Source organism: Trichophyton verrucosum (assembly GCF_000151505.1).
Source record: "Trichophyton verrucosum HKI 0517 chromosome Unknown TV-F-a-04d11.M13r1, whole genome shotgun sequence".
Taxonomy (NCBI): domain Eukaryota; kingdom Fungi; phylum Ascomycota; class Eurotiomycetes; order Onygenales; family Arthrodermataceae; genus Trichophyton; species Trichophyton verrucosum.
In genome coordinates this window covers 18,950-39,612 of record NW_003315344.1, presented here as the reverse complement: position 1 = coordinate 39,612, position 20,663 = coordinate 18,950, and the positions used below count along the sequence as shown (strand labels likewise).

The 20,663-nt window shown below is 48.0% G+C and overlaps 10 protein-coding genes across 10 annotated transcripts in view; 5 read left to right on the top strand and 5 right to left on the bottom strand.

Moving 5' to 3' along the window:
* Positions 1-47: 47 nt before the first annotated feature.
* On the bottom strand, positions 48-1,289 carry TRV_05506 (uncharacterized protein; the record flags this gene model as incomplete). Its single annotated transcript, XM_003020342.1, has 2 exons — positions 48-1,196; positions 1,251-1,289. The coding sequence occupies 2 exons, from the start codon at positions 1,287-1,289 to the stop codon at positions 48-50; spliced, it is 1,188 nt and encodes a 395-aa protein (XP_003020388.1).
* A 366-nt stretch (positions 1,290-1,655) lies between these two features.
* On the bottom strand, positions 1,656-2,755 carry TRV_05505 (uncharacterized protein; the record flags this gene model as incomplete). The annotated part of the gene is made up of 3 exons (XM_003020341.1): positions 1,656-1,915; positions 1,971-2,315; positions 2,356-2,755. 3 exons carry the CDS (start codon positions 2,753-2,755, stop codon positions 1,656-1,658), a joined length of 1,005 nt encoding a protein of 334 aa, XP_003020387.1.
* A 904-nt stretch (positions 2,756-3,659) lies between these two features.
* On the top strand, positions 3,660-4,496 carry TRV_05504 (uncharacterized protein; the record flags this gene model as incomplete). The annotated part of the gene is made up of 1 exon (XM_003020340.1): positions 3,660-4,496. One exon carries the CDS (start codon positions 3,660-3,662, stop codon positions 4,494-4,496), a length of 837 nt encoding a protein of 278 aa, XP_003020386.1.
* Positions 4,497-4,548: 52 nt separating this feature from the next.
* TRV_05503 (NRPS-like enzyme, putative) lies at positions 4,549-6,720 on the top strand (the record flags this gene model as incomplete). Its single annotated transcript, XM_003020339.1, has 1 exon — positions 4,549-6,720. The coding sequence occupies one exon, from the start codon at positions 4,549-4,551 to the stop codon at positions 6,718-6,720; it is 2,172 nt and encodes a 723-aa protein (XP_003020385.1).
* A 378-nt stretch (positions 6,721-7,098) lies between these two features.
* On the bottom strand, positions 7,099-8,488 carry TRV_05502 (O-methyltransferase, putative; the record flags this gene model as incomplete). Its single annotated transcript, XM_003020338.1, has 3 exons — positions 7,099-7,605; positions 7,664-8,191; positions 8,267-8,488. 3 exons carry the CDS (start codon positions 8,486-8,488, stop codon positions 7,099-7,101), a joined length of 1,257 nt encoding a protein of 418 aa, XP_003020384.1.
* A 275-nt stretch (positions 8,489-8,763) lies between these two features.
* TRV_05501 (uncharacterized protein) lies at positions 8,764-9,730 on the bottom strand (the record flags this gene model as incomplete). The annotated part of the gene is made up of 2 exons (XM_003020337.1): positions 8,764-9,326; positions 9,481-9,730. The coding sequence occupies 2 exons, from the start codon at positions 9,728-9,730 to the stop codon at positions 8,764-8,766; spliced, it is 813 nt and encodes a 270-aa protein (XP_003020383.1).
* A 3,178-nt stretch (positions 9,731-12,908) lies between these two features.
* On the top strand, positions 12,909-14,927 carry TRV_05500 (uncharacterized protein; the record flags this gene model as incomplete). Its single annotated transcript, XM_003020336.1, has 1 exon — positions 12,909-14,927. The coding sequence occupies one exon, from the start codon at positions 12,909-12,911 to the stop codon at positions 14,925-14,927; it is 2,019 nt and encodes a 672-aa protein (XP_003020382.1).
* Positions 14,928-15,464: 537 nt separating this feature from the next.
* TRV_05499 (uncharacterized protein) lies at positions 15,465-16,277 on the top strand (the record flags this gene model as incomplete). Its single annotated transcript, XM_003020335.1, has 1 exon — positions 15,465-16,277. One exon carries the CDS (start codon positions 15,465-15,467, stop codon positions 16,275-16,277), a length of 813 nt encoding a protein of 270 aa, XP_003020381.1.
* Positions 16,278-16,798: 521 nt separating this feature from the next.
* On the bottom strand, positions 16,799-17,454 carry TRV_05498 (phosphoglycerate mutase family protein; the record flags this gene model as incomplete). The annotated part of the gene is made up of 2 exons (XM_003020334.1): positions 16,799-16,868; positions 16,934-17,454. 2 exons carry the CDS (start codon positions 17,452-17,454, stop codon positions 16,799-16,801), a joined length of 591 nt encoding a protein of 196 aa, XP_003020380.1.
* A 1,218-nt stretch (positions 17,455-18,672) lies between these two features.
* Positions 18,673-20,663, top strand: part of TRV_05497 (uncharacterized protein) — a gene marked incomplete at both ends in the record, with an annotated part of 2,634 nt that continues 643 nt past the window's right edge. The window contains 3 exons of the mRNA XM_003020333.1: positions 18,673-19,037; positions 19,118-19,953; positions 20,027-20,656. Of these exons, the coding sequence (XP_003020379.1) occupies positions 18,673-19,037; positions 19,118-19,953; positions 20,027-20,656 (1,831 nt within the window). The remainder of the gene's footprint in view (positions 19,038-19,117; positions 19,954-20,026; positions 20,657-20,663) is intronic.

Genomic DNA, 20,663 nt, shown 5'->3' with positions numbered 1-20,663 from the left:
CGGCAAGTCAGCGTTATCACAGCATAACAAAGGAGATTGCCAATGCCTTAGTTAGCTAGAAGCAGATTGGCATGGATACGTACCTCGCCTGGTAGCCACCGGCCATCAATCGCGGCACCGCTCCGCGGGACAACTCGGTGTAGGCCCACGGGGACTGGCGGGTGGATTCGCATGGTTTCTTGAATAACTGCTCGAAGGTACTTGAGATTTGCAACCGATGAAACAGTGATTTCCTCTTCAGCCTGAAAAGTGCCCCGGACCTCATCAACTAGCTTTCGGTAGCTTTCTGGGTTATGCGTCAAGTAATATGTCATCGAGGTCATTGTTGCCGCAGTCGTGTCTCCCCCTGCGGCAACCAGAATATTCACATTATCTAGTAGTTCGGCTTCCGACATCCCCTTCAGAACGAAAGAAGCAAAGTCTGCCCGGCCGATGGAGTCGCCCTTCTGCCGCTCTAGAAGTGTCTTTCCAGCAAACTCCATGTGCGTATCGTAGGGTTCGCTGATCGCCTTTGGGATAAAGAGCTCGAGTAGTCGATGGTATGGTCGCAGCCGATGAGCCGCTTGGACATATTGTGAATGTTTTATTGCCCCAAAAATAACTGTCACCCAGGGATGATAATCCCCTTGATCTAGAGAACCCACTGTTGTACCAAAGGATAATCGGCTGAGGATGTCAAAGACGAAGAAATTGTACCATGCTTGGATGTTGACAACCCCGTTCGCATCTGGATAACAAGCCTTGCCGGACCGCTCGCGCATCTCATCAATGAATTTCGTTACGTACTCCTGGATGACTGGCTCCTGTTCTCGAATAGCAGCTTCTGAGAAAGCTGGCGCTATCATCTTGCGATACCGTGCATGTTCACGATGACGAGCGAAGAAGATGTTATGTGCCTCTCCAGAGCCCTGTAACCAGACGACTGGGTTCTTCTCGAAAACGGTCTCCTCCGTTGGCCGACCGCCAAAGATGGTTCGGTTGGCTGATGCACTGGTGTAGGAAATCTCGCGAGGGCCAACCCGCACGATCTCACCGTATTTTTCGTGTAGCTTGGCGATATATTTGGAATTTTCGCCCTTAATCATATGGTAAACGTAAGGGAGCTGGGTAGCAGCATCGAGGATGGGCCCGGGGTACTTGCGTAGAGGATGAAGGAAGACATTGTAGATTGCGAGAAGGATATGACACACGATCCACTGGACGAGCAGTTAGCTTGAGGAACTCTCGAAAGTGGTATGAGGGGCTCTAACCAGTGCAGCTGTTAGACCAAGGAGCTCAAAAGGAGACATTTTGATGAGTTGTGCAGTGGATGAAGTGGTAAAAAGAAGAGTGCAGAGGACGAATAACTAACTATTTATAAGAATAAATCTTCCTTGTTTGAAGTGCATAACTAATTAGTCTCTCCTCCAACGCAGGTGTCCTAAATCCCCTTCTAATTGCCTATTGGCTGCTAGATTAAGAACCCCCTGAATCCAGTATCATAAAGAGACGGCAATAATGTATTCCATTATCTGCTAGGGTAAATATGTGCCTGATGTACCTCGTTACATAGGTCTATTATTTTTATACTTCGCAAACGAACAGAATAATCAATGTGACCAACTGTTATCTAGTGTATTCCCGAAAATGAGATAACAACTAAAAACATCTCTGCCTTATATAAAATGCAATTTGAACCAGTCCTTTGCAGTCGTCAATTCCTGCTGGTTCTTTGGTCTACCCAATGCTGTAGCTGTTGCACGTTTCAATTCTGAGGCTGTATCCCTATTTGAGGGCTCCGGGCCAAAATAACGACCACCTGTGATTTGCGTAAACCCGAACATGAGCTTGACATCCTCTAGCTCGTGGACTCCATGGGTTTCAAAGGCTTCCCAGGAAGGGAGAATTGGCTGGAATCGAGTCTTTTTACCAGTTACTGTTAAACGGTTAACATGTATATCACTCATATTATCAATAGTAATTTCACTCACAGTCTGCAAAGTTGGCCACCAGCTCGTCGAAGCCAAGCATCTCACTCATAGCTTGAACAACATGACCATTCCATCGGACTGGATCCAAAAAGATACCCTGAACAATGTCCCCGTAGTCATCGGTAATACTCAAGAACGGCACCTTGTTATCTCCTCCCCAGTTGGGCACACGATACGTGAGGTAGCCTTCGTCATCTGGAAAATGGGGGAATCCGCCAAACACTGGGGCAACCTCCTTCACAAGAAAATTTTCCAGGTACCATGCGGCATTGATAGGGGTAATGGTTAGGAATTTTCCCAGCTGCTTTGCATACTGCTCGATTTTGTATTTCACTGCAATGATGCCTATTAACACTAAAACAACCAATAAGGGGGTTATACTTACTATCCATAGCCTTCATTCTCACCCTCCCATCTGTCATCTCCGTGCACGGAGGGCCCGAACTGAACACAAAATGCTTCACACCAGCCTGGGCCGCTGCATCAACAATTGATTTACCTAAATCAAACTCGGTAGGGCCATCGGGGTTGCTCCATATCTTATCGTCCGAGTTTAGATTAACATAAAACCCCCAGGCGCCATCAAATACCCGAAGCATCTCCTCATTATTGAAGCCATTTGCTTGAACCACTTCTGCTCCTGCTGATGCTAAGGTTTGGCTGGCCTTTGAAGAGGGATTCCGCGTGATGGCGCGGACTTTAAAAGACTGATTCTGAAGTAGAGAGCGAGCGACAGAACCTCCTTGGTTGCCAGTGGCACCAACGATAGCAATAATGCGCGACATTCCCAGGTAGTTGTGGCTTTAGTTGTATAAATTAGCTGGCGTAGATTGCTGTTTCTCAAGAGGAAGAGCAAGTTGTTTCAACGTGTCGAACGTGAATGCTTACTCTATAAAACTAATTTGATCCGATATGATAGCCGATTCTTTCACAGATTAGATTATCTCAAACTTAAGCGCCCCACTTCACGAGTCAACAAATTTCCGGTGTCCAGATCCCTGTATTCTCTCACGGAGATCCATTCGGGCCGCCACCTCGTAAAAATACTGCAAGGGGATGCGTAACATTTAAACTCTAACTTAGAACTAATTAAGGTTTAGCCGCCAACGCGGGAAGTGGGTCCTTAAGGTTTTCCCCTTGTAAGATTCCATATGGCTATTACCGAACGGTCAGACCGAGACTCCTCTTGGTAAGTGCTCCGTGTCAACAACACTCTAGTTACTATAAACAAGAGCCGAACTATGGAGTTTCTCTTCATAAACGAGGTCGAATTTTTGAGTACATTTAAGTTTGACGGAGCCCTTCCCGTATTTTTAATACCTGGCCCAAGATCAGCTATTGCCTCAGCGTGTAAATTACGTGGAAACTGAATCCTGCCCACTCACAGTATCACGCATGTTGAAAGTGGACAAAGGTACGACACAGAGTAAACCTCTTTGCTTTGCCATGACATCAACGTGTAATTCCGGCTTTGGCCAATCCGTGGTCTCTCAATTCCAGTATGAAACACTGTCGTTTTATATTTTGCATTGGCCCGATCTACACACCCCTTTACCTACAAACTATTTAGTGCCTGATTGAAACTCCCTTTTATCTACTTTGATTCTTTATTACTGAGTTTTCTCCAACACACCGTGCCCTTTCCAATTCAACATTGTCATTATCCCTGGGCAGGTATCATTAGATAGAATGCCTTCCATCGCTTCATCCCCTTCCGAGGAATACGATTTCGCCGTTAGCCGGAATCAAGGCCTGGGTCAGCTCTTCTATGGCCAGGTGCGACGAAATGCTACTGCAACTGCAGTTGTTGACGTGGGAATCTCTCTCACATATGACCAATTGCATTTACAAGCCTCGTATATTGCTCATCAACTGCTACAAGAATCGTTCGCTTTCGAAGAGCCAGTGGGAATAGTCGTTCAGCATGGCGTCAACGATATAATTGCCCAGTTAGCTATCATCTATGCTGGCGGGAGCTGTGTCCCAATGGATCCAACGCTTCCAGACCAACAAATACAGGGCCGGTTGCAACGACTGAACACCCAATTTCTGCTGGTTGACCAAAGCAATAAAGATCGAGATCTTCCCTTCCGCAAATTTGCTCTCGAAGGTCTCGTGGCTGTGGCCAAGGACAAATATCCAGTTTCAACAGACCTAGAACATCGCACACATTTGATTCATACTTCTGGGACAACCAGCGAGCCGAAAGCAGTACAGATCGCAGCTCGGTCAATTTTACAGGTTGTCTTCCATGCTCCTTTTGAGCCAGTGAGGGAAAATGATGTCGTTGCACACGTCAATAATAGCAGTTTCGATGTCTCTCTTTTTGATGTGTGGGCTCCTTTACTTCGTGGTGCTTCTATTGCGGTTCTAAGCAAAACGGCTCTGCTGGATCTTCCAGTTATGGCAGAGCATATCGATCGGCTTGGAATTACCGTGATGGCCACCACAACTGCCTTGTTGAATCTTGCTGCTTCTACCTATCCGCGTGCCTTCTCCAAGCTATATCTGCTTTATTGGAGGTGAAGCTGCAAATGTCGCCGCCATCAAAACGATCTTCGACGAGGGCCCTCCAGAGATGCTGATAAATGCCTATGGACCAACAGAGTGTTGCATCTTCTGCTTGACTCACCAGATCGTTCCCGAGGACATCAAAGTTGGCTCCGTCAGCATCGGCAAACCGATTGGTCACACGATTGCATATGTAGCTGACGATAATGGTAACCCAACTGATGAAGGCGAGCTCTGGATTGGCGGCGCTGGTGTTTCCCCGGGATATGTCAACCAACCCGAGAAGAATGCTGCTTCCTTCACAACGGTTGAAGATTTAGTGACAGCATCAGGTGATCCCATCAGGTTGTACCGAACAGGTGATATCGTCCGACGTCGGCCAGATGGACAGATTGATTACGTTGGGCGCTCTGATCATCAGGTCAAGATCCGAGGATTCCGAGTTGAATTGGGCTCGGTCGAAGCCGGGCTCCTGAAAACTGGCTTTTTCTCCGATGCCGTGGCGATGAGAATTGAACCACCCCAGGATGGGGCCGGTTCAATACTAGTCGCGTATGCTGTACCTGTGGACAGCTCTAAGCCTGTGGGGGTTGAGGAGGCATTGGCAGTCCTTCGCACGATTCATCCGGATTATATGATTCCTCAGCTGCAATTGATCGCCAGTATGCCTCTCAATAGCCACTCCAAAGTGGATAGAAAAGGGTTAACGGAGCTGTACTGCAAGCGATGGAAGGTGGATTCACTATCAAAGCCGAAAGATGGGCCCAAAGACACCCGTTCGATACTCGCTGACCTTTGGGCTTGCATTCTTGCATCCCCTGCCGATTCATTCCAGGACGACGATAATTTCTTCAGCCATGGAGGAACATCGCTTCGAGCGTCACTGTTGATCAGCCAGATCCGTCGCACATTTGGCTCCGAAGTGTCTCTGCTGACTCTCTATGATAACCCAACCCTGGAAGCCCTGACATCAATTATCCAAGAGCGCCAGAACGGCCAATTCGAGACAGTTCGTAACGAGAGTGACTTGTGGGTAGCCGATACAAAGATTGCGGATGGCCTCTCTTGCACAGCAGGGCTGGCAATCGACTGGACTCGTGACACTGAAGGTCGTATCTTCTTAACTGGAGCCACCGGATTTGTGGGATCATTCATGTTGGCAGATTTGCTACGCATGCCCCATGTCCGTCAGATCGGGTGTTTGGTACGTGCAAAGGACGCAACAGTTGGTCTACAGCGTCTGCGCACCGCAATGGCCAAGTATGATCTCTGGGAGGACAAGTTCTCTGAAAAGTTGTTAGCTCTGCCTGGTACACTGGAGGATGACTTCTTAGGCATGGGACCAGACCGGTTTGAGGAGATTGCCAATTGGGCCAGCGTAGTATTCCATCTAGGAGCTCGCGTCAATTATACTCAGCCATACTCTCTGCACCGCCCTGCCAACACGTTAGGTACCTTGAATGTTTTGAAACTGGCATTCAAAGGGCGGACAAAAGCGGTACACTATGTATCAAGCATCTCCTGCTTCGGACCAACTGGCTTTGTGACCGGCGTGAAAAGAGTACGGGAAGATGAATCCCTACTGCCACACCTCGAAGCCCTCCCCTATGATCATGGTTATGCTCAAAGCCAATGGGTCGCAGAACAGCTCTTACGCCGACTCATCGATCGTGGATTTCCTATTGCCGTTTATCGACCAGGATTCATTACTGGTCATAGTCGAACGGGTGCCTGCAATCCGGATGATTTCTTTAGCCGGTTGATTCATGCATGTCAGGAGATGAATTGCTACCCACAGTTGCCGAACCAACGCAAGGAATTCGTCCCCGTTGATTATGTCAACTCTGTAATCTTACATATTGCCTCATCACGGTCATCTCTAGGCCATGCCTATCACATTGTCCCCCCTAGTAGGGAAACCTCCATTGATATGGATGATTCAATGGACATGGTTGGTGAGTGCGGCAGTGGTCCAATGCTGGGCGTTTCGTACGCGGAGTGGGTTAAGCGACTATCCGCAAATCCACCTAAACGTCTGCAACCACTGGAGCCTATGCTTGCAGAGAGGGTGAAGAACGGCTTGACCCGATGGGAACTTTACGAAAACATGCCCGTTTACGAGACAACCAACACCATGGAAGCCCTTGCAAATTTCCCCGGTGGTCTCGAGTTTCCGATTCTAGACAGGGACCTGATGAAGAGATATTTGAATCATCTCCAAGTGAAAATGGAGCAATGAGTGAATGAGGGCAGAAGAAAGTGATATCGTTAAATTTGGACATCACATGGAGTTGAATCTTTGATGTGATTCAAGGGATGTTGGAGGAATTCATGTAAAAGGATTTGTTGTATATTTTTGGTAGACGTCTTGCGACGCTTGATATAGATTTTCAACTTTATGTTTCTACAAAAATGGGAATACGTACTCCATTTAGCATCGTACTGCAGCTGAAAAAGGCTCTGGTTAGTCCCCGTATAAGGGCTTCAAATAAAGCTGTAATCTAGCCAACAAACGAATTACTATTCTAATTTCAAAATGTCTCATTTTGCGATTTAACAGCCCCATTGCCCTCTACTGTAGTCGTAGCTATTGTTTGTTAATGAGCTAGTTAACTACTTATTCGACAATAAATTCTAGGATAGTGACCACACTTCCGTCTGGACATGTACTTCCTTTCAATTTCAATCTCCCATCCATGCTGCCCAAAATACCTGCGTAATCCTGAGCCGTCCTCTCTCTTCCGGCCAGTAATCCAAACATAGTTACGTCCATATTGCGCACAATGCGTTCCACGTAGAGTGGCACAGTTCCCTTTTCAGGAACGACATGCTCGATAATCAGCACCCGAACACCGGGCTTCAGTACTGGCAGCAAACCACCAATTATGCGTTTGGCCTCCTCATCAGACCAGTTGTGTAAGATGAAGCGCAGAATATACGCATCCGCCTGCACAGGTTGGGGCTGGAAGAAATCGTGCTCGATGAACTCAATGGCCTGGCTATACTGTGCAGGAAGCTGCTGACGGGAGGTGGCGATCACCTCCCCTATATCCTGAACGGTTGATTTAATGTGAGGGTAAGAGTTGACTATTGCCATGCTTACATGTCCTTCGGAGCCACCAACCTAACATTAATACCAATTAGAGTGTGGGCTTCTGATAATAACTTTTCGAGACACTCACATCAACAATTGACTTGACCTGATTCCAGTCGAAACCTCGGGCTACATGTTCACACGAGTAGATTGAAGTGGAATGTGTGGCAGCCATGGAATTATGGAACCGAACCTCCTCTTCCGGGTGATCGCGGAGGAAATCCCACATGGTGCATAACTTCTCCGCACCATCCAAAGATTGGGCGAAAGCAACGCTGAGGGGCGTCCTTGATGTATCAGTCCCTGCAGGGTTGAGCTTGAGAGCTTCTACAATCTTCACCGACGCCGGGTTTGCAACATTGAGGTTTGATAGAATGCTATCAGTAGTGTTTTGATCACGTACGCAAACAGATGAAGCCGAGTTGTGGCTGATCTGGCCGGGCGTCTTTTCGGATAGAAAACCGACGGCGATAGAATATCGAACGAGACGAGTAAACAGCTGCTCTTCAACTTGGGCATACTGGGCTAGAGAGCTGAGTGAAACAGATCCATCAAGAGGGATTTGCTGGGGAACCCCGAGTTTTATCATAGCTCCAATGGTGTTGAGTTCAAAGCCCTGACTAGCACCGTCAGCTCATTCTCTTTATGTGTCTCTCGCTGGTTCACTCCATCGTAAAATGTAGCTAGTTACCTGCAAGCTTAGATTTGCTAGAAATTCCGATGGGCCACTAGCCAGCCGCACAATATCTAGTGCAGAGGATATGAGCTCAAACCGAGCGCGAGAGCCCTCGGGGCTGAGGAGGGGAAAGGAAATGGGGAACGATTCATCGTCGAGAGAAGGTAGGCCCTTATCCCGAAGCTCCGCAGAAAGGATGCTTGCGTTCAAGGCAACTGATTTGGAAAGTTCGTCCATTCTGTTTTTGCTCCGATTCTTACAATATCTTGTTGTTTTGTACTCGTACTCCGTACAGAGTGTAGGCTCTCCTCGTTATACACCACGCAACGGCAGAGCCTTGAACATAAGTATAGCCAGTTATTTACTCGCGTCATACTCCGTCCCAAAAGTAGGTTAGTTCCCCACTTGTAAGTTAAACTTCAGGAGAAAATATAGAGTTTATGTAAACCTTAAGTTCGTTTAACTCTAATTGAGTAAACTCTGTATTAAGTGGGTCTTCTATGTATTGTAATTTACGCACGCTGCAAGTTGTAAACGTTATCATCGTAACCGACAGTTTCTTCACTTTCATCCACTTTGCTCACTTCCACGATCCGTAACCCTGCCGCTTCAATTGCAGTCGAGAATTCGGGCTTTGTAAACCAGCGCAGTGAGTGTCTGACCCGATGGACCTCAATTTCCTTGTCTCTGCCATCATCCAGCTGCTGGAAGACCTGTACATCTTCCCCACAGACGCACAGTTTGCCCTGGCAATCCATCCGGTTCATGGTAGTATGGTACCGAAGTCCAGGAAAGTCGACACTCTGGACGTCCTCTAGCGGTGGCAATTCCTCGCTCTCAGCTCGAGCCTTCATATCCTCCCCTGGATTGAGGAGGAACCAATCGGCAAGGCCTATGCAGGCCCGTCCCGTGCCTGGTGTGAGCACTTTACTGACCTGCAGGAAAAACTGCGCGAACTCCCCATCCCGCTCCATATGGTACACGCTATTAAAGGCAAAGACAAGGAGATCGATAGTTATATGCTTGTCTGATAGCGGCAAGAGGGTGGGAAGCTCGTCGAGTGCGAGAGCGTTGCCTAAAATCCAGGTAACAGGGGGAGTACTCCGTATTGTTGTTTGTCTTTGATTCTAGCTTAGCCGCTAAATCCAGCATGTGCTGCGCGTTGTCTAGTCCGATCATTCGAATGCTACGAGTAACGAACGAGGCGGCTGCGGCACGCTGTAACAGACCGATCGGCACACGACCGGCACCAGTTCCGACGTCGAGAACTGAGAAGGGCTTGTCTGGCGCCGCTTCTCTGTGTTGGGTGACTGCATCGGTGAAAATTTTCCAGTATATACCCATGCCCGGCATGCTGGGTTTGCCCCACTTGAGATTGTAGAACTCTACCATGTATGGTGAGTCATAGTAGCTCGATCCCTCTTGGGCCATGGTTGCAGCAGGGGCTGGTGTTGTATAGATGTCCGGTTGGATAGACATGGTGAGAATGGAGTTCGGAAACACGTTAGTTTGATGGAGAGACGAGAATTCAACGCATTATATATATGGAGTATATAATACATACTCCATATGCAGAAACGGAATGCAAACGGAATGCAGCACCCAGCCGCCATTACCACCCCCTTGCAAGAGTGCAGAGTCAACAAGTGGACTTAAATACCAACGACGAATAGTTACCGTAACGTTCGCTGTTTTACTAAAACCCTGTGCCAGTGCTGAATAAAGTTTCTCAAAAATTGGTCCTCGCATTAACTTTGCACATGTCAAAAAACTAACCTTCTCCATAAAAGCTCCTGAGGTGTCGTTAAGATAATCCCTGTACTATAATAATACTGATATAAGATAACTACCTCGTACTTTCTCCATACGTGTGAAGAATGGCCGTCATTATCAGAGAGTGGACCAGAATACGGCAGTTATTTGAACTTACATACTTTACATTTGAACATGGGAGTTATACATACATACGCTCCGCGGCAAGTTAAAGCGACAGCAAATTAATCAAGCCTGACGATCGGGTCCGTTATTCTCGTCACCTTCCTCTACCTTTGACAGCGTACCGCTCCAAAGGCCCATAGGTAACGCGCACAATGCACTGGCAACCCCAAAAAAGAGCGTCATCCCGCTCCACCCTGTCCGAACCTGCAGAGACCCTGCGACAACTGGTCCCAACATTTGCCCACTTGCGTAGGCCATGTTGAAAAGTGCGTAAGCCTGAGCCATAGGGGGTTTTCCATCCAAGATACCCGGAGATTGGGCCTCGTAATCAATGACCACTTGAGAAACTTCAGTCATGGCAATGATCTGGATTACCGTTATGCCGAGGCCGACAATTGCCAACAGGCCGCCCATGAGAACTTTCTCGGGAATTTTATTACGCAGAATAAATCTCAGGGAAAAGAAAGCCACTCCTGTCACTGCAAAGGCCAGGGATCCAGGGCGTCATGCTCCAAATCGGTCCACTAGACTTCCCATAATGGATCCAGACACCGTCTCTGTGAGAGAGACAGGAAGAAAAAAAATCAACCCAGCGCCGCTCGGAGACCAGTGGAATCTGTCCATGACAAAAAGTGGGACGGTCTATTTTAAATTAGCACGAAATTCTGCGTTATTATTATGGGATTTTCGGTTCCCTACTGTCTCCAAACTCGACAGAACCAAACAATGCATCGCCGCAGAAATCAGAGCAACGAGTAGACGAGAAGAGCGCATGAGGAGAAGCACACTCGACTTCGGGCCATCGTTGGCCCCAGGGTGCTGAGCCAATAGGAGAGGCGCCTCTTCATCTGTCTTCCTTTGGTTGTTTGGATTGAGATTGGCGTCTGCTGATGTGCCCTGGGCGTTTCGTGCTGCATCCTCTGCCCCAGAAGACTCACACTCAAGCGATTGTTTAGTAACTAAGACCATCAGTAGACGGTAGGCAGAAAGAGGGAGAAGGGACAATATACCAGACTGCTCAATCAAGGCAAATCGCAGTATGGTATCTAAAATAATCAGCAGCGTGGGGAAAATAAAGACATCATAGTACCCCAAAAGGTCATACGATACTCCCCCGAGCATCGGTCCAAAAAGGCCACCCATTGTCATACTAACGGTTGTATAACCCATAGCTTGTCCAATGCGTTCCTGAGGAATGTTTTCGACGAGTAGCACTAGCCCAACCACCCAAACCGCCGTACAAGAGAGACCTTGAAAGGCCCTGGAAATAGCCAGTACTGAAGGTGTGCGTGCAACTGCAAATAGAATTGTCGACGAGCATAGTGATACAAGTCCCAGGGTAAATGGAAGCTTCCGCGATCCGAAGTGGTCGGAGCGGTACCCAAAGAGAGCTATTGCTAGGTTAGAGTCCATGACGTCGTCGATGTTGTATACTCCAAAGGAACGTACAAGACCCCAATAGAAGCGTAGCACCGTATGCAGCTAAAAGTATCGATACCCAAAACTGGACTGTAGCAGCTTTGGCATCTAATCTCTGAGCCTCAAAAAGGGATTGGAGAGTCCATACCATCGCCTTGCACTACTCCCGCACGTGAAACCAGGGCCTTTGGGAAAACGGGTATAATCTGGAATCGTCAGATAAAAATCTAGGTTGCTACCGACGACCCAAAACCTACCAAGGAATAAAGCAGGGTGTCCTATAAGCAGTCAGTTATCGTATCCCCAGAATCGTTCGGTTCCCGTACAGTAAACATGGCAACATTGATCACGAAGATGATAAATGGTTCTGAAGACTGTAGCTTAAAGCCATGGCTCCCGTGAATTTAGGCCCATCTCTGAAGCCACTCGATTCAAGCAGTATTATTCGAAGAAAAGATGGACGTAGAAGAAGAGGGTGGCTGGACTTGAAACTCTTTACTCCGTACTTATTATATATATGCTTGCCAATCCCTAGGCTTAACTAGAAATCGAATTGGCAATGAGGCCAGGGGCTTGCTCCGTATGATGCTTATACAGATGCTTTAACGAAGAAAAGAGCCAATTTTTCGCTTGTCGCAGCTGCAAAGGCGGTTTGAGCTTGTCAAGTTGCTCGTTAACTGCAGGAGGTAGTTAGCGCTACTGGTATTTACCTTGCATTTACTATTATTCTGAGTCAAAGTCCTTTGAGAGTGCAGTACTGTAGACAAAGTAGTTAAGTAACTATGCTCCTCCCAGGAGAAAGAGTCTAGGGTGGGCAGCGGGTGGCTACAGACTCGCTGTTTAGCCGGTCCAAGAGGCTGAGAGATGATAATGGCAGTTGAACAACCTCTTCATGTAGTTTGCTTTTCTGGAAGGGGGGGAGTACTTCCCGGCTTTTATGCAAGGACCAGGTAATCGCCTGCCTGCAGAGATATAATATAAGTGGTTGATTACTCTTTCTTTCCACCTACTACTTCATTATCCCTAGGCATCTTGCAGAACGTGTACCTCTAGTGTATCCTGTGTCAAAGACTATTGCAGCTTTTTGATGCAGAGTAGCAATAGAAACTGGCTCTAAAGATCTCAGGTGACATATAAAGCACCACTAGGAAGCAGCACTATGTGATAGTGTCCTCTACCTCAACATCATTGTTGATGAATCTGCCTAGCTCAAACAGAAGGGAGATTGCATCCCTCTCCTCTCCAGACTTTTTTGGTTAACAATACGGGCTGACCAGGTAGGGATCCCATCCTGATGGCGATGGCACTGGCACAAACAATCCAATCTTCGGCTCGAGAGAGGCCTGTGGTCATAGGATTATACGGAGTTTCTGGCTCTGGGAAGACTACCCTGCTGAATCAACTGAGGAGGACCCTCAAGGATGATTTCCTGTTTTATGAAGGCTCACAGGTTATCGATGAAGTAACCCCTGGAGGCCTCGCCCAGTTCAAAGCTTGGAGCAGAGAACGACAGATGACATCACGGAAAGCGGCAATTGACTCGATCCGGATGGCGTGCATCCAAAGTGGAAAGGCAGCTATTGTCTCTGGCCATTTCAGCTTCTTCGAAGAAAATGACGGCAAAGTTGGGCCCCCGGTGATTACTAGAGATGACCTCGACACATACACACACATCCTATACTTGAATGTTCCGACTGAGGTATTATTTGAGCGCCGTGCTTTCGACTCGACTCGGGATCGCCCTTATATCAGCACAGAGGAGCTACATATGTGGCAGGAGATGGAAATATCACAGCTTCGTCCACTTTGCCTCGAGCATGGTATTTTGTTCATGTGTGTGGCACCTGGACCGGATATGCAGAGCAGAGTAGCGAACTTGTTACATGAGTTCCAACTAAATAGCAACAGCTTCAATCTGGAGCGTGCCAAAGCATGTTTAGACGTCATTATTGGTGACAAACAGCCCTTGATAATGCTTTTCTTGGATGCAGATAAGACTTTATCAGAAAAAGATACCGGGGCATTGTTCTGGGAAAAGGCTGCCTCATCGAAGGTCAAAGGTGCCTCATTAAAGGATATTTTCAGCAGCAAATTAGGGTATTCATATGCTGCTTTCTGCCAGGCTGCCCTGCTCTATGAAGAGTCAGGCAATGACCAAGAGTTTGATAGGATTTGCAGCGAGGTGGCTGCAGGGGTATCCATGTATCCTGAATTTGTTTGTCTACTCCACCGTGTAGCGGAACAGGAGCATCTTCGAGCTGTTGTCATTACATGTGGCATAAAACGTGTGTGGGAGAAGGTGTTGGAGAAAGAACGGTTGTCTGGCATCGTGAAAATAATTGGAAGTGGCCGGATTGCCGATGGCCCGGTCATTACGGGGCGTGTGAAAGGGGAATTGGTCAGCTATTTGCAAAGCAAGTACCATATGAAGGTCTGGGCATTTGGTGACAGTCCGCTAGACATGGAAATGCTGAAGCTTGCAGACAGAGGTATCGTTGTGGTTGGGCCGGAGGCAACCAGAAGTAAGTCCATGGATGCTGCCTTGGTTGAGGCTATCGAGTGCGGCGGAGTCCGCCTGAAGCAAGTTGTTTTACCTCCCACCACACCAATGCGGCTTGATTTCAAGAGACTTCCTTCATTGGATATTACTGGCGCGGACTTCATGGACTTTGTTCCATTTCCTTCGCCGCCCTCCATTCAGCTAATTCATGCGACGGAAAAGAATGTAGCTAAATTGCTAATGACCCAAATGCGAAATGCAAATGTTGCTGGTCCGCATCTGTGCAGAGCCCATATGTCCGTGGGAAAGTACCTGGCAATTGAATTTTTGTCCGACGTTATTGGCGTTGAAGAGTATTCCATTCCACATGTTCTGGGCCATGAGACAAATGGTCATCATCTATACCACGAAAGTCAGACGCTGATTGTGGCGGTGATGCGCGCAGGAGAACCTATGGCTCGTGGAGTTTGGGAGAGCTTTCCCAAAGCATCTTTTCTGCATGTGAAATCTCCAGAAGATGTTAAGCCTCACCATGTACAGGGGAAAGTCACCATCATCTTGGTTGACTCGGTGATCAATAGTGGCAAGACAGTAGCCGAGTTTCTAGCACGGATCCAAATCTTACACTCTATCGTCCGCATTGTGGTGGTTGCCGGGGTCGTTCAGGCAGAATGCATCTCCAGACGAGCCCTCACGCAAAGGCTTCGCTACGGAGCAAAGGTGACTGTCGTTGCTCTCCGGGTATCACAGAACAAGTATACAGGCAGCGGCTCTACCGACACCGGAAACCGTCTTTTTAATACGACCTCCTTGCCTTGAGCATCTCCTGTAACTTGCTGATTAACTATGTTTCTGCAGGAGATCTAAAGAAATGTACTAATATCACCAGACTGAACGCCATAGATAATAAGTATCAATTCTTTGAAGCTTCCTTAGCTGCACACTGTAATGGAAAAAGTATTTCTTATAGTATAAACATGTCAAGACCGGTCGTGTTGATGTTAATGTCGATGTTGAAGTTGATGTTGATGTTGATGTCTTCACGTCGCGACGTCGAGAAAAACAAAAAGGCCCCGGGCCAAGTGTCCATCACGTGATAGCTTAGTCAACATCCCCGCTCGTCGCCTGATGCGGCTTAGCGCAATGCCGGAAGGAAGAAGAAAAAAAAGAGGAAGAAAAGCACGAGATGAAGCAGACGACAAGAAGACGACGACGACGACGAAGCGACGACAAGGAGAAGAAGAAGCACTATCCACAATCAAACAACGACCAACGGCCACTAAGCAAAGGACGTCGGTTAGGAGACCCGACATCTCGCTGATTGCCCCTTCCAAAGGATGCTGATGCATTGAAACGATGAAGTTCTTCGAGAACACTTTCAACTACGACTACTCCTTTCCGGCCGTTACGCTTGCATACTTCCTCCGGTATCCCAACCCTTACTCTCGCCATGTCCTAGCCTCAGACGTGATCGACCGGTATGTCGACCCGGTCACGAAACGACTGCACACGACGAGGCTGCATCTGAAGAAGTCCAAAGTCCCCTCGGCCATGCTGAAGCTCCTGCCCAAGGGAATTGGTGGCGCGGACAACTCGGGCCAGAGTGTGATTCTCGAGACCAGCGTCATTGACGTCAACGAAGGATGGATGCGGACAGAGTCTCGCAATATGGAGTGGACGGGGGTTCTCAGCGTGGTTGAAAGGCAGGAATACCATCGCTGTCGTGCTGAAAATGCAGATTCATCTGCCTCTTCTTCTCTGTCTGCGTTATCAGGCGGCCTAGGCATTGACGATAACCTGAAAGGCGAATGTACGTCGGTGAAAACCACGGTCACATTCAAGTCTCGCCTGGGCCAGAATATGCTTGGTCGATCGAAAAAGGATACCACCGTTGACGACGAGGCTCCCAAGAAAGGGTTCTTTGCTTCCTGGTCCACTGCCGGCATTCAACGGACAATTGAGCTCATTGGAGTGAAACGGACGCGAGATGCTGTTCTTCGCAGCAAACAGGGCATGAATGTTGTCCTCGAGAGGCTTCGGAACGGCGGCATAGTTGGTGTCGTGGAAGGCATGAGACAGGACCGAGAGGGCATCCCAGCCCACGGGGGCCCATGGAAGCAAGTCTGGCTAAACGGCACCCAAAAGGAAGGGCATTATGATGAGGAGTGATTGCTTCATGGCGCTCTCTGGCATCTGCTACGTCGATACCTGGATGTCTCTTTTTGGAACTCCTCTTTCCACCTCTCGTGGACCCTTCTACTGTATTATTTCCCCCATTATTTTTTGGCTTAGCATGGTGTTATTCGGTGTTTACTTTCCACGGACAATCTCCCGACTCTTCTCACAGCCATATTTCATTTGATCCTTCTATGCGAAAAAACCTCTTTCACACCCTTCGATTATTGACTTCTGGTGTTATATCGGCGCTTTCATGCTTTTCTTTTGACGAAATTCAGCCACGCAAAAACAAAACGAAAAAGTTGAGTTTCTGATAGGCAATATTTTCATGTACAATAGCCTTTATTCGGACGACTACGGCGTCGGTACTCAAATGTACCAAACCTGTTTTATTATGAGTGAGATTCAAGCACAAAATTAAGCTGATAACGTTATTTACGCGCTGATATACATCAATGGCCTTTCTAAGTCTCTAATTGACGTTTCTATAACGATCCGACTCTACCCGGTACTTAGACTGGAGGGGATGGAAGGCCAATTCCAACAAGAATGGCAGGCTGGTTGATATCATGATGATCATAGCTATGACAACCAAGAGTCAGAACTGTACAATCGAATGAAGGGCTATACGGCATTCAAAAACTTACCTGAGGACGCCAACGCCACCAGGTTCAAGCATCATAGCCAGCGGAAACTCAAGCGGAATATTCACCCATCTCTTAACAAAGGCACGCAGAAGATGACCGTGCGCAAACAAGACCACATCACACGCTTTCTCTCCGTTGATATTCGGACCCTGAATTCGACGAATTTCTTCGATCAAGCTGTCGACCCGCTCGGATACCTGCTCAGGCGACTCTCCTCCTTCACATCCATCCTGCCAAATATTCCAAGTTCTCTCCTTATCTAATCCTCGCTCCTTTCTCATTCTTTGTATATCAGCCGAAACTAAGCCCTCATAGTCACCATAATCCCACTCTGCCAACCTGTCGGTTCTCGAAACTCGGCCTTCCTCAGCCAATATCTTCCTATCGGCTTCTGAGATGGCGAGCTCAAAAGTCTGGTATGCCCTTTTGCGCGGGCTCACGTAGACGTGCGCGACCTTGGAGAGGTCTATCAGCTTGTTGGGACCGATGAGGATGCTTCCTGATGCCTGGATTTGCTGCATTCCTCGCTCCGTGAGCTCGATATCTGTTTTCCCCGTGTGCTGACCATTCTTGCTCCACTCAGTCTCTCCTAGACATCTGGTTTAATATCGGTTCTCATAATTGAGAGAGACTGAGGGAGTGAGCGTCGGGAGGGGACATAAATACCATGACGGCATATATATACACGAGGCGTTCCCGCGGACTTGTCAGACATCATCGAAGCGCTCAATACGTTGATAGCGCGTGTTATGTGAAGGGTGGCTTGAAGTAATTCTTCTGCGGACCTCGGGGGAAGATGGATGGAAGGACGATGGGCTATATAGTAGCACCCGACTCTAGTCAGGATTTTATAACACAAAATCTAAACCGGTTTGATAATCATTAGCTATACTCCCATTGTCTGAGCTTGCAAAAGATAAGTCCCTGGGCTGCAGCCGTTCCGTTACCGGCTTATCGGCTTTCCATCGGAACTGTTATATCGACAGTAATGGCTGGTAAAGCGGAAGCGGATAAGGACCATAGATAGGCTAACTACAATAAACACGACACATACCAGTTACTAATAGAAGTCACACAACTAAGTAAAACAAAGAATGTCCAGATCACGCCTTCTCCTCAGCGTATATATGACCCGACTTAACTAGCTGTGTAAAATCTCCGAAGATGGGACCAACTTCAGCTTCGTCGGCGTCCAACTTTATTGACGTCGCGGCAAATGATAAGCGCGGGGCTATGGTCATGTGACACGTCAAAACTCAAAAACGTCAATCGGCAAGAAGCGCTTAACTCTATGACTAAGAAGCAAGATTGACTCTAAAGAGGAAGGTAAGACGTCGTTAGCTGCAAAATATAGCGAGGTCCCTGGCCCCCTTGCGAACCTTGAGACTCCGTCGGCATCTGCGATTAACAACATCGTGAAGGCGAAACCTCTGCAACGACCAGCAGACATCAACCGCAATCGCTGGAAGAGCAAGCATATGCTAGCCTGCAGGTTGACTGGGGAATAGTCACACTGAACAAGATCCGAGAGACTGCGCACTGCCTGTTCGCCCCCGCCTAGCCATAATGGAAAGTCGTTGAGCGATCAGTTCAACAGCTTACTACGCGCATCACCCCCACCGCTTATCGAGTTTCAGTCAATGGAATCTGCTATGCCCTCGGTGTAGCGGCACCAGTTTGATAGACAACGCCATTTCCCCTTATCCGAAGACATCCGGTCATATATACTCTCCGTCACCATGTCGGCCGCCTTCGACGACGAAGACCTCTCGATCTCCCTTCCTTCGTACGAACAGAACAGGGATAGGAATCCTCATGGGCACCCGAGTATACCGCAGCAAGCTCCACGGCATGGAAACGAACGGCTTGACCAGTCTCCTGCCACTGCTCGAGACATGCAACGCCTCGATCAATATACTGCGGTGAGAAATCTGGGTGAAGGAACATTTGGAAAGGTGAAGCTTGCCACTCACAGAGCTAGCGGGCGGCCGGTAGCACTCAAGATTATACCGAGGCGGAAACTACAGTCAAGAGACATGGTTGGGAGGGTTGAGCGCGAGATCCAGTATCTCCAACTCTTAAGGCACCCTCATATTATCAAACTGTAAGTTGGAGTATCCGTCAGCGGCGTGACAGTACAGTAATATGCTAATGGCTGCCTCCTTTTTTTTTATTTCCTAACAGGTATACTGTAATCGCTACGAAGACGGACATTGTCATGGTTCTGGAGTATGCTAAACGGGAGCTATTTGACTATCTCGTAAAGAGAGGGAGGTGCAACGATGACGAAGCCCGCATCTTCTTCCAGCAAATTATATGCGCAGTGGAGTACTGCCATCGACATAAAATTGTTCACCGAGATCTTAAACCCGAGAATCTCCTTATCGACAAGGACAAGAATGTAAAGATTGCTGACTTCGGTCTGAGTAACATCATGACCGATGGGAACTTCTTGAAAACAAGCTGCGGTAGTCCCAACTATGCGGCTCCAGAGGTTATCTCTGGCAAGCTTTATGCTGGCCCAGAGGTTGATGTATGGAGCTGCGGAGTCATTCTTTACGTACTTCTGGTAGGGAAGCTACCCTTTGACGACGACTACATTCCATCTCTCTTCAAAAAGATATCCGCTGGAAATTTTTATATGCCATCATATATCTCGACGGGTGCTGCCAACCTCATCAGGCACATGCTTCAAGTTCATCCCGTACATCGAATTTCCATACCCGAAATACGGCAGGATCCTTGGTTTTTAAAGGGCCTCCCGAAATACCTGCAACCACCCGTTGAGGATTTTGTTGGCACTGGTGCAGATCCAAATAAAGCAATTGATCCACGCAAGATCGCACCCGGAAGATCTGCTGCTATACAGGAACGTATCCATGAGAATGCAGTTAACAAGCTTGAACGAAGAATGGGTTATGGCAAGGATGACATTCAGGACGCTCTGAGGAAGCCTGAGCCTAGTGCAATCAAAGATGCCTTCTTTATTGTCGTCGAGAATGAGATGATGCAGATGAATTGTGAGAATCGATCCCCTGCATACGGTATTATTCACATGTTTTACTAGTCTTTGCTTTGCTAACTTTAATCCAGCCCCGACTGAAAATGAGCCTGGCCAACCATCTGCTGCTCAATTAGGGGGTGGCCCATCACCATCTTACCGTCCAGGCCAAAGTCCTAACCCTGATTCCAGTGCTCAGAGCTCACCGCTTGCTCCATTGACGCCATACCAGCCACGCACTTCATCAAGCACACCATCCCAAACTCCTTCAGCTGGGGGCGGAGAAGACACTCAACGATTAAGCCACGTCCGCATTCTACCCACCAGTTTGCCATACGTACACGACCAGATAATGGAGCAACGAGCCGAGAAGAGCCTGCTTGGTGAAGATGAAGAAGAGGAATTATCAGCGGAAAACCGAGGTAGATCATTGCAGCCTGATGGCAAGGAATCCGAGAATGATATCAACAAAGAGCGTTCTCCCGAAGAACAGGCGGCAACTGCTCGGTCTCTTCGGCCCCATTCACGCAGCAAAGTTGATTTGGACAAGCTACAATACCAAAAACCAAGCACCACACCTGCTACAGCCCCTCCGCCAAAACGTTCTCGAAAATGGCAGTTTGGAATACGTTCTAGGAATCAACCATATGAAGCAATGCTGTGTCTTTACAAAGCTATTCGGGCGGAAGGGGGCGTTTGGGAAATCCAGCCGGCCGAGCCTGGTTAGGT